The sequence below is a fragment of the Schistocerca piceifrons genome, chromosome 11, assembly GCF_021461385.2.
Source record: "Schistocerca piceifrons isolate TAMUIC-IGC-003096 chromosome 11, iqSchPice1.1, whole genome shotgun sequence".
NCBI classification, from domain to species: domain Eukaryota; kingdom Metazoa; phylum Arthropoda; class Insecta; order Orthoptera; family Acrididae; genus Schistocerca; species Schistocerca piceifrons.
Genome location: NC_060148.1, coordinates 48,025,609 through 48,037,878, shown reverse-complemented (window position 1 = coordinate 48,037,878; position 12,270 = coordinate 48,025,609). Strand labels below are relative to the sequence as shown.

General features: G+C 39.7%; 1 protein-coding gene across 1 annotated transcript in view; it reads right to left on the bottom strand.

Annotated features, from left to right (window-relative positions):
* LOC124719657 overlaps positions 1–12,270 on the bottom strand; it is a 103,452-nt gene that overhangs the window by 36,279 nt on the left and 54,903 nt on the right. The window contains exon 4 of the mRNA XM_047244869.1: positions 1,432–1,559. Coding sequence (XP_047100825.1) covers positions 1,432–1,559 — 128 coding nt within the window. The remainder of the gene's footprint in view (positions 1–1,431; positions 1,560–12,270) is intronic.

The following is a 12,270-nucleotide window of genomic DNA, read 5'->3' as shown; positions in this document are numbered from 1 at the left end:
CAATATTCACAATTAGCAGCCAACTTTAAGTTACACGTGTAGGTGCGACTATTGCATAATGCTTAAGTTAATGCCAGCTTATGACTAAATATTCAGTTTTGTACAACATATTATAACATTAATGCAAAGTGGGTTGTGTTGATGTCTTATCAAACACACGATTCTCAAGCTACAAAGTCAGTTCAGAGAGTTGCATTTATTTGTACACAATGGAGTCGAATTAATGTGACCACCACCTACATTCGACGTTAACACACACTAGCTATGGATGTGTATGGGTAGTTATAGATAAACTTTCCCTAAACAGATTATAAATGGATCTAATGGATACGTTCGTCATACGCCCCGCACTGATTTCTGCCGTTATTTCACGCAGTGCTGGTTGTCTGTTAGCAGTGACAGCTGTAGCCAAACGCCGCTGCTCTCGATCATCAAGTGAAGGGTGTCAGCCACTGCATTGTCCGTGGTGAGAGGAAATCCCTGAAATTTGCTATTCTCGGCACAGTCTTTATACTGTAGGCAGCAGGATACTGAATTCTCTGACGATTCCCGAAATGGAATTGCCCGCGCATCTAGCTCCAACTACTATTCCGCGTACAAAGCCTGTTAACTGCCGTGGTGCGATCATAACCACGTCAGACATGAATCACCCGAGTACAGTTGGCAGCTGCGCCAATGCTCTGCCCTTCCACGCCTTGTGCACGCGACATTACCACCGTCAGTAAGTGAGCACATCGTTACCCCGTGCCTTGTCACCTCAGTGTAATTTCGCAGAAGGAGCAGGAATACTGGAGTGTGAGGTAGGTAGTGGTTGGTCATGATGTCCACGGTGCATAAGCTTAAGTTTGCGCCCATTAAATTCTTCATGTGTGGATATTCTCCAAGTTATTTCTGAACGATGAAGCCTTTAAAAAATCAACATAGGCTGTCAAATTCTATTACGCAAGGTGATCTTTATAGCAGACCGTAATCCCTGACCCCTCTCTCCCGCGTATTACCTACAGAGTAATAGACTCCAAATAAGCAGATTCTCAGATAGTGAGATAAAGGACGGTTTAGTAACATCTGGAACATTGCCTAAGAAATATGTGGCCACCAGGCTTAGGCTTGTACTGTAGGATCTGACAGGAAGTTTTCCAGCTGGTTTAGGAAGTTACGAGAAACTACGAACAAGAAAGGTACGGATGATTTTTTTGGCTATCCTTAACCGTTCCCACTGTGCTTGCTTTGCCTAATAACCGCACAAGGTAGAGGGGGTCCGATCTCTTGCAGTGAGTTAACATTGCAGTCAGAGCGGCGTAAACAGCGACACTGTGAGCCACGTAAGCCAGTAAACAGACTAAGAGGACTGACCACGTAATCGTGGCTGTGTGTATCACTTTCTCATCCCGCGTACATATAACATAAAACACGAAAAGAATCTCCACTTACCATTTGCTCGAAAGCGAGGGGGACGAGCAGCTGAGAGAAATGTTTGACACCCAGTGAGAGCAGCTGCGCCGAGTCCCGCCAGTAGTCAGAGAGGTGCTCCAGGAAGACCGGTATCTCGGCCTGGAATTCTGGACAAGAAGACGGACGAGAAAGTGGTGAAGAGGTCAGTGAATCAGATTTCTATGGAAGCACAACATTCACTTTCTGCGTTCACAAGGATAAAGAGGGTATGAAGGTAGAATTTACTAAATATGTATACACTGTCAGACTACTGTCACACTACAGTATGGACACCTTTTTCGGACCGAAGCGGTACACGAGTAGTATATCTGTGCCTGTATCATATGTTGATGGAAATGTCATCTCTATGTCAGCTTACTTTTAGTATTTTAAACACTGGCGTCAACAGCACTAAATTCCAGGGGGGGGGGGGGAGGGGGACCAAATAGGTAGGCTTACATCATAAAAGACTCTAAATGGGAGATCTCCTTGAAGAACGTAAAAAAATTGGAAGCTAAAATCATTTTTTGGAGGATTGGTAAGGTCTCAGACCACATAAACTGACGGGGAAAGAAAACGCAATGCCAAGAAAGAATTGTGTGACATAAACGAAAGTAGGAGTGTTTCTATATCTTAATGATGACGCCTATTCCAATTTCGCGCCAGTCGCGTATGACGATACAAATTACATTTATTTAAATACACACTGTAACTGTTATGATGGTCAGTTACCTTTCGTACTGGATGTGGCAGATTGACGTTAGTCAAGAATATCTTCAAGGCGACAGACACGCTATTATCAACAGCTCACAGCGTTTGTAATAGGGCTATGGGAACCTGGATGTTCCTTTGTGATATTGCAGAAAGACTTGACAGGTAGGTAGGTAGCCACTGTACATGACTGCTGGCCACGGTGGGCACGAGAATGCACGGTCTCGAGAGGACTGGGCTCCAGACGACCACGTGGGTCTATGGAGAGGGAAAACCATCGTGTTCAGCAGATGGCTGAAGGAATGTGAGCAGCAGTTGGAACAACAGTAACATAATGAACTGTTACAAATTGGTTACTTCAAGGACAGCTCCGAGCAAAACTCCCTGTACTGTGCATTCTCCTCACCCCAAACCACCGCCATTTGCGACTTCAGTGCTGTCAAGAGAGAGCTCGCTGGGGGCAGGGTGGAGATCTGTCGTGTTTTCTGATAAGAGTTGGTTCTGCCGCGGTGCCAGTGACGGCCATGTGTCAGTTAGGAGAAGCCCAGAGGCCTGCAGCCAGCTTGTCTGTGTGCTAGACACATTCAGCCTACATCTGGAGTTATGGTAGGAGGTGCGATTTCGTATAGTAGCAGGAACACCCTCGTGGTTATCGCATCCCTCTGACGCAAATTTGTACGTCAGTCTGATGACTCGACCTGTTGAACCGACATTCACGAACAGCGTCCTAAGGAGTGTTTTCCAACAGGATATCGCTCGCTGTAGTGACCCCAACATGCTCTACAGTCGACATGTTGCCTTGGGCTGTTCGACCATCACATTTCCGATCGAGCGCGTATAACACATCATCAGAAGACGATTCCAGTGTCATCCACACCAAGCTTTAACCGTCCCTGCATTGAGTGACCATGTGCAATAGGCACGGAACTCCATCCGACAAACTGAAACGTGGCACCTGTACGACACAACGGATGCTCGTTTGCATGCCTGCATTCTAAATTTCGGGAGTTACACGTTTATTAATGTACAAGCATTTCACATTTGGAATGGCTTTCGCCCTGCTTACATTAAGCTGAGATCTACCAGCGCTAATCATCTAAATATGGTGCCTAGACTTTTGTATTCCCGAAATTTAGTAAGTCTACATTAATTAATTTTTTGTGTTGAAATTTTTTTTCCCGTCACTTTATTTCAGTAGCTTTTTAAATTTCTACAGCTCTCCAATTTAAGCCCAGATTAAAACTTGTTTTGCTATTATCTAGTATAAAAACATATATGATATTAACATATGCACTTTTGAGGCTGTGCGTATGAGTAAAGTGTATTACCTCCTAAACCAACGTGGAAACCATTCTGAAAGCAAATAAAAGATTCGTTCATCCACGATTTCGTCTCAGTCGGTCGAGTAAAACAGTAAGAGGTGGAGACCGCATTTTTAAATACTGTATTAGTTTCATTATTAAAACCAGCTTAAGAAAGTGAAAATAACCCGTCAGAAAATGCAATGTACTTCATAGTTTCAAGTACAGACCTATGCTTTAAAAGCATGGAGATCGCTGAAAACCTGTTATTTTACAAGAATATATTTTTTCTGTGTTAGCCGGACGAAGCTGCGATATGTAAAGCGCTAGTTTATTATAAACTTTCTTCTAGGGAACATTCAAGGAATGATAATATGTACAAATGTAATTTTCAATACGCTGTCTTTCAGTCACTTTAAAAATAAATTCCTACAAGCTTAGTAGTCACTCCCTTGTCTTTCAGGAAAGGAAGTAGCAATCAGTTGCTTGTAACACTCTTCATAGCAATTGCTTTTGACACAAGCACTAACTACAACATTATTATTATACAAACATCAGGTTGTAAATGATTGTTGCATGGAATTCAGCTGAGTGCCTCCTTGCCACCCCTTCGAAAAAGCTTTCAGCAAAACCAATCAGTTTCACGTTCATCTACCCTCATCATTCGTCCCACGTAGTCATACCAACACAGCTCGAAATATTTTCTTTTTATTGAATAATATAAGAGAATTTTCTTACTGACACGTTAGTCAGTCCTACAAACCATTACTAATCACTGCATAAGAGCTTTCGATATGTGTAATTCGTTAGAGTTTGGAAATATTCGTTCAACGACGTCATTCTTTCTTTGTCAGCTAACAAGGAAACGTCTACAAGCGGTGTCATGGACTTTCAGAAAACTTCTGTACGGTGATAACATGCTGTGCAGTGTAACGGTGAAGCTACAGGCGTCAAGTGCTGCCGTTGGTGGGGAGGCTTGCGTGCCTCAGCCATACAGATAGCCGCACCATAGGTGCAACCACAACGGAGGGGTATCTGCTGAGAGGCCCCTCCTGAAGAGGGGCACCAGCACATTAACCCATTTTACCCCACTGTTCCATTTCTGGAACAAAAATTTGTAATTTTTTTGTGTACAGTGATTTTAGTTTCTGGTAAGTTTGTTACACTGCTGGCCTTCTACATGCTCCTTGCTTTTACACAAAACTGCCAGCTGCGCTGCTAGCATCTGTGTAGAAACAGTGTTAGTGCTGTAGTAATTGCTGTTTATGGAAAAATGGCTACAAGGAAAGGGCAAATAAGTTTTACTATATTTGACAGTGGATAACGACATTATATTTTCTAAATATGGCGTATAAATACAATAATGATAGTCTGTGTGTGTTTTATTTGTTCATATCTGTTCTCAACAATGGGTTATAATGCATTACAGCTGAGTGTTACATTTTTGGAACAGTAGGATTGAGTGGTTGCATTGAAATAACAGTAAAACACTTGCATTTTAGGTTGACTGCCGATGAAATTATAGCATTATTGGAATAGGATACTGATTTTTGTGATGCAGACTTGTACATAAATCCCCCTGATGACCCATGGTGCTCAGATGAAGATTCAGGTGACGAGTGTGAAATTGATATAAATCATAGTGGCAAAAAGCTAGAATCTGTTGCAGAAGCAAAACTTACGAAGTATTGTGAATGGGACATTGTTACCCAATAAGTAAATATTAGACAGTACTATGAATTGAAGATTTTGATTAGTAAATACACTTATTACAATCTTTTACATTATTTATCTGTAACTTTAAATATTATTTATAGTTTCTAGAAAGTTGATGTTTTATTTTACAGGTGGGTCATAGGGAGCCTAATGAGCCATCATGTTCAGCTTCTGGTGCTGCCCATGTTGATAATGTTCTCAGCCCCTAAAGTTCTACATCAAATACTATTCCTGTTACTGGCAGAAGAAAGAGGGCTGATATGAGATGGCTCAGAATGACATAAATGAAGTGCAGATGAAGACATGGACACTTACAGAATTTTTGATGGAAGAAATGTCACCAGTACAGCTACTTGAACTGTTTTATGATGACACTATTGTTGACATGCTAGCCCATTACCCAAATATTTACGTTCATCAGCAGGGAGATACATCATTCAGTGTGTCAAGTGTAGAAATAAGAGTATTACTGGCCATATTTCTTCTGACAGGTTACAACCCTTTACCTTTAGAATGTACTGAGAAATGAACGAGGATTGCCATAATCTATCTGTGTCAAAAGCAATGACAAGGGGAAGATTTGACAAAATTGTGAAATGCATACATGTCTGCGATAACAACAGCTTATCCAAATATGACAGATTTTCAAAATTGAGAGCCCTTTGGAAGCTCTTGTATAGTAGGTGGCTAAGAGCTTTCAATAACGAAAGACTGCTATGTATTAATGAGGCTATGATTCTGTATTATGGTAGACATGGAACAAAGTAAGAAATAGCAGGTAAACCGATTAGGTTTGGTTATAATATTTATTGTCTTCATACAAGACTAGGGTACCTAGTTCAAGCAGAACCATACCAGGGTGTTGCAACAGGAAACACAAGACCTGAGCTTGTTGTATGTGGTTCAGTTCTGTTAGTCCTAGTATCAAAACTTCCATTTGAGAATGAACAGACATATGATTTCTTTTTTTATAACCTCTATACTTCCTTGCCACTTTTGTATGCACTAACAGGAAAGGGCTGCACTGTAACAGGAACAATTCGCTCAAGTAGAACAGAGGGAGCTTCTCTGCAAGAACTTCATAAAATGAAAAACGCTCCAGGGAGAACATATGACCAAGTAACCGATAATAATCTGATTCGCTACCATGACAACAGTATTGTTATCATCATGTCAAACAGAACTGGAGTTCAACCAACTGGACAATCCAAATGATACAGTAGGAGTGAGAAAAACTTTATTGATATAATTACTCCTGCTGCAGGTGGTAACTACAACACTTACATGGGACAAGTGGACAGACTTAATGAAAATATTGTAAACTAAAGGATTAGTTTCAGAACAAAGAAATGATGCTACCAACTTCTTGCTTTTCTGCTAACTGCATCAACATACAATGCTTGGTTGTTGTATAGACAAACAATACAGTATAAGGGCAATCCACTCGATCTTCTTGGCTTCAGAAGGTATGTGGTCAACAGCTACTTTCAAAAGTACAGCTCATGACAATCATCTGCCCATCCAGTACTAAATCCAAAAGCCTTACATAAAAGGGTGCTCAATGATGTACACTATGATGGACAAGATCATCTGATTGTACCATTAGGCAAACAACTAAGATGTGGCCAGTGCAAGAAGAACACAGCAAAACAATGTAAGAAATGTAAAATTCCTTTGCATGCAAATTGTTTTGAGCAGTTTCATACAAACTAAAGTTGAAACTGAACTCAGTAAATCACAGTTTAATTTTGTTTATTCCTTATTTGGTTACACATCCACATTTTGGATAATCTGTAAATGAGCTGTATCAACTATGTAGTGAGAAAAATAAACGTAAATATGAAAAATTTACATTCGTTTCTCACAGTATTACCATGCACGGTACCTGCACCCTCCCGTTCACGCTGTTCCATTTTGGGAACGTCAATTTTTTTACACTAAATATGTTGTTAAAATCATGAAAGTGGTATTTATGGTTTATCCTCACTCGATTTAAATAGGAATTCGTAAGACATTTGAATGGAAAACCTTCTTGGGATCAAACAGATTAAGTAGTTGGAGGGGCAACAGTCTGGATGATTGACTGATTTGGCCTTGTAACATTACTGAAAATGGCCTTGCTGTTCTGGTACTGCGAACGGCTGAAAGCAAGGGAAAACTACAGCTGTAATTTTTCCCTTGTGAATGCAGCTTTCCTGTATGGTTAAATGATGGTGGCGACCTCTTGGATAAAATATTACAGAGGTAAAATAGTCCCCCATTTGGATCTCCAGGCGGGGACTACTAAGTAGGATGTCGTTATGAGAAGAAAGAAAACGCGTTCTGTGGATCGGAGTGTGGAATGTCAGATCCCTTAATCGAGCAGGCACGTTATAAAATTTAAAGAGGGAACTGGATGGGTTGAAGTTAGATAAAGTGGGAATTAGTGAAGTTCGGTGGTAGGAGGAACTTTTGGTCAGGTGGACACAGGATTATAAATACAATAAAATACGTGTAATGACTAGGTTTAATAATAATGTATAAAAAATAGGAGTGCAGTCAACCTATTATGAACAACATAGTGAACGCATTATTGTAGCCAAGATAGACACGAAGCCCATGCCTACGACAGTAGTACAAGTTTATATACCAACTAGCTCCGCAGATGACGAAGAGATTGAAGAGATGTATGATGACGTAAAAGATATCATTCAGATAGTGAGGGGACACGAAAATTTAATAGTCGTGGGAGACTAGAATTAGATAGTAGGAAAAGGAAGAGAAGGAAAAATATTGTAAGTCAATTTGGAATACGGTGAAGGAATGAAAGAGGAAGCCGCCTGGTAGAATTTTGCACAGAGTATGACTTGATCATGGCTAACACTTGGTTCAAGAATCATGAAAGAAGGTTGTACACGTGGGAGAGGCCTGGAGACACTGGAGGATTTCAGATAGATTATACAATGGTAAGAGAGAGATTTAGTAACCAGGTTTTTAATTGTAAGACATTTCCAGAGGCAGATGTGGACTCTGACCACAATCTATGAGTTATGCACTATAGATTAAAACTGAAGAAACAGCAAAAAGGTGGAAATTTAAGAGGTTGGTACCTGGATAAATTGAAAGAACCAGAGGTTGTAGAGAGTTTCAGAGACAGCATTAGGGAACGATTGACAAGAATGGGGGAAAGAAATACAGTACAAGAAAAAATGGGTAGCTCTGAGAGAAGAAATAGTGTAGGCAGCAGAAGATGAGATAGGTAAAAAGACGAGGGCTAGTAGACATCCTTGGGTAACAGATGAGATATCGATTTTAACTGATGAAAGGAGAAAATGCAGTAAATGAAGCAGCCGATAAGGAATACAAACGTCTCAAAAATGAGATCAAAGGGAAGTGCAAAATGGCAAAGCAGGGATGACTAGAGGACAATTGTAAGGATGCAGAGGCATATATTGATAGGGATAAGATAGATGCTGCCTAAAGGAAAATTAAAGAGACCTTTGGAGAAAAGAGTACCACTTGTATGAAAACCAAGAGCTCAGGTGGAAAACCTCTTATAAGCAAGGCAGGGAAAGCAGAAAGATGGAAGGAGTATATAGAGGCTCTATATAAGTGTGGTGTACTGGAGGGCAATGTTATGGAAATGGAAGAGGACGTAGGTGAAGATGAAGTGGGAGACCTGATACTGAGTGAAGAATTTGACAGGACACTAGAAGGTATAAGTCGAAACAAGGTCCTGGCAGTAGACAGCATTCCATTAACTCCTGAAAGCCTTAGGAGAGCTGGCCCTGACAAAACTCTACTAGCTGGTGAGCAAGATGTATCAGACAGGTGAAATACCCTCAGACTTCAAGAAAAATATAATAATTCCAATCCCAAAGAAAGCAGGTGTTGACAAGTGTGAAAATCATCGAACTATCAGTTTAACAAGTCACAGCTGCAAAATACTAACACGAATTCTTTACAGACGAATGGAAAAACTGGTAGAAGCCAGCGTTGGGGAAGATCACGTGAGGCAATACTGACCCTATGACTTATCTTAGAAAATAGATTAAGGAAAGGCAAACCTTCTTTTTTAGCATTTGTAGGCACAGGGAAGACTTTTGACAATGTGGGTGGTATACTCTCTTTCAAATTCTGAAGATGGCAGGGGCCAAATACATGGAACGAAAGGCTATTTACAATTTGTACAAAAACCAGATGGTAGTTATAAGAGTCGAGGGACATGAAAGGGAGGCAGTGGTTGGGAAGGGAGTGAGACACGGTTGTAGCCTATCCCCTTTGTTATTCAATCTGTATATTGAGCAAGCAGTAAAGGAAACAAAAGAAAACTTTGGAGTACCAATTAAAATCCATGGAGAAGAAATAAAACGGTTGATGATTGCCAATGACATTGTAATTCTGTCAGAGACAGCAGAAGACCAGGAAGAGCAGTTGAATACAATGGACAGTGTCTTGAAAGGACGATATAAGATGAACATCTACAAAAGCAAAACGAGGATAATGGAATGCATAATTAAATCAGGCGATGCTGAGGGAATTAGATTAGTAAATGAGAGGCTTAAAGTAATAGATGAGTTGCTATTTTATTAGCGAAATATTTGATGATGGTCGATATAGAAAGTATATAAAATGTAGACTGACAATGGCCAGGAATGCGTTCCTGAAGAAGAGAAATTTGTTAACATCGAGCATTGATTTAAGCGTCAGGAAGTCTTTTCTGGAAGTATTTGTACAGAGTGTAACCATGTATGGAAGTGAAGCATGGACGATAAATGTTTTAGACAAGAAGAGGCTTTTGAAATGGTGGTACAAAATAATGCTGAAAACTAGATGGATAGATCATGTAACTAATGATCATGTACTGAACAGAAGTGGCGAGAAGAGGAGTTTGTGGAGCAAGTTGACTAGAAGAAGGGATCGGTTGGTAGAACACGTTCTGAGGCATCAAGGGATCACCAAGTTAGTATTGGAGGGCAGGGTGGAGGGTAAAAATCGTAGAGGGAGACCAAGAGGTAAGTACAGTAAGCAGATTCTGAAGGATGTAGGTTGCAGTAGCTACTTGGAGATGAAGAAGCTTGTGCAGGATAGGGTAGCATGGAGAACTGCATCAAACCAGTCTCTGGACTGAAGACCACAACAACAACAACACATCAACATTTACAATTTGTCTCATTCTCTTCTTTTTTACGTTCTTTTTCCAACTGGGATCATTTCGCAAGTGTTTTCATTATTTTTATTTATCACTCATAATGTTTAAACATTTGAAACAACAGATGAATCGTTTAACAACAAAAGACGAAATAGTCTCTTTATACTGGCTGTGCATTTGTGCCAAAAATGTATATTTCTATTTAAGATGTTCCTTCTTTGGATGGTTAAATGATAAAAACATTTTAAAAATTTATTCTTATTCCACTAGGGACTAAGTAAAATGGTGATTTAAACAAAAGAAGGGATTACAAATAAAACGAAATCTAAGCCAAATGTGGAATGGAAATAATGAATGCAATAACATGGTGAGAAACATAGAATGGTAAAGAAGAAGAATTTGAGTCGGAATTAATAAACAAAAATAATAAAATGAAATGTAAATAAATTCCAAGTTCAAAACGCATCAGAAAAAGTGAGAGCAATTTTAAAAATATATTGATTAAAATTATGTTACAAAGGAATGGAAATAAAGAAATAGAACCCAATTAATTTAGCAAAAATAATGATTAAAGTCGTTTCAAAAAACGTTTAAAAATAAAAAAATTTTATCTACCTGACTAGTTCTGAACTCTTAACTTCCTACATGTGAGGCCTGTGCAAGCAGTCTGTTTAAAAGTGTCTTCTTTAAAGTTGAAGATTATTAGGCGAAATTCCGAATTTTTTTCGTCGATTACTCGTAAATGAATGCCTGTGATGGTGACTGCCTGCAGCGTCTGAAACTTGAGACCTTGACGTATATCACTGTGTAAATGATTTCAGAAAGTCGATCCCATCGCTGGGGATCTATCCTCGTGAGACTCAAAAACTTGAAATTGCTTTTGAAGAAACCTTTTCCCACATGTCCCCATTGTCGCCCTCTCTCCCCACATTCGGTGGTGACACCTATGATTTTAAATAAAGAAAAATTAATTTTCCCAGCAGTTGAAAACTATGATGCGATAGGATGACATTAATTCATACCAACTTCCAGCCAAAACATACGTATGAAATGCCATATCATATATTTTAAGCATGGCAATAAGTTCTTCAAGAGGACATTTGGAGAGCGTTTATGATGATGGACACTAGTCTCGAATAAACCGAATGTTTAACACCTTAATACCTATTAATGATAAACATTTGCGCAAAGTTAAGCAAAAATCTTACTGGTGTTTTACGGTAACATTTTCCATTTTCGACACTGTATGTCCACATAGCTGCGAAACGTTCACTGTAACTCCTTCTATCACTGATCAGTTAATCGCTTCTCTCCATGTTGGTGCCAGGCCGTTCTATTAGTTTGCAGTAAATTCGATTTGGTACAAAATATTGAATTTAATTGATGAAAGGAGGAAATATAAAAATGCAGTAAGTGAAACAGGCAAAAAGGAATACAAACGTCTCAAAAATGAGATCGACAGGAAGTGCAAAATGGCTAAGCAGGGATGGCTAGAGGACAAATGTAAGGATGTAGAGGCCTATCTCACTAGGGGTAAGATAGATACCGCCTACAGGAAAATTAAAGAGACCTTTGGAGATAAGAGAACGACTTGTATAAATATCAAGAGCTCAGATGGAAACCCAGTTCTAAGCAAAGAAGGGAAAGCAGAAAGGTGGAAGGAGTATATAGAGGGCCTATACAAGGGCAATGTACTTGAAGACAATATTATGGAAATGGAAGAGGATGTAGATGAAGATGAAATGGGAGATATGATACTGCGTGAAGAGTTTGACAGAGCACTGAAAGACCTGAGTCGAAACAAGGCCCCCGGAGTAGACAATATTCCATTGGAACTACTGAAGGCCGTGGGAGAGCCAGTCCTGACAAAACTCTACCATCTGGTGAGCAAGATGTATGAAACAGGCGAAATACCCTCAGACTTCAAGAAGAATATAATAATTCCAATCCCAAAGAAAGCAGGTGTTGACAGATGTGAAA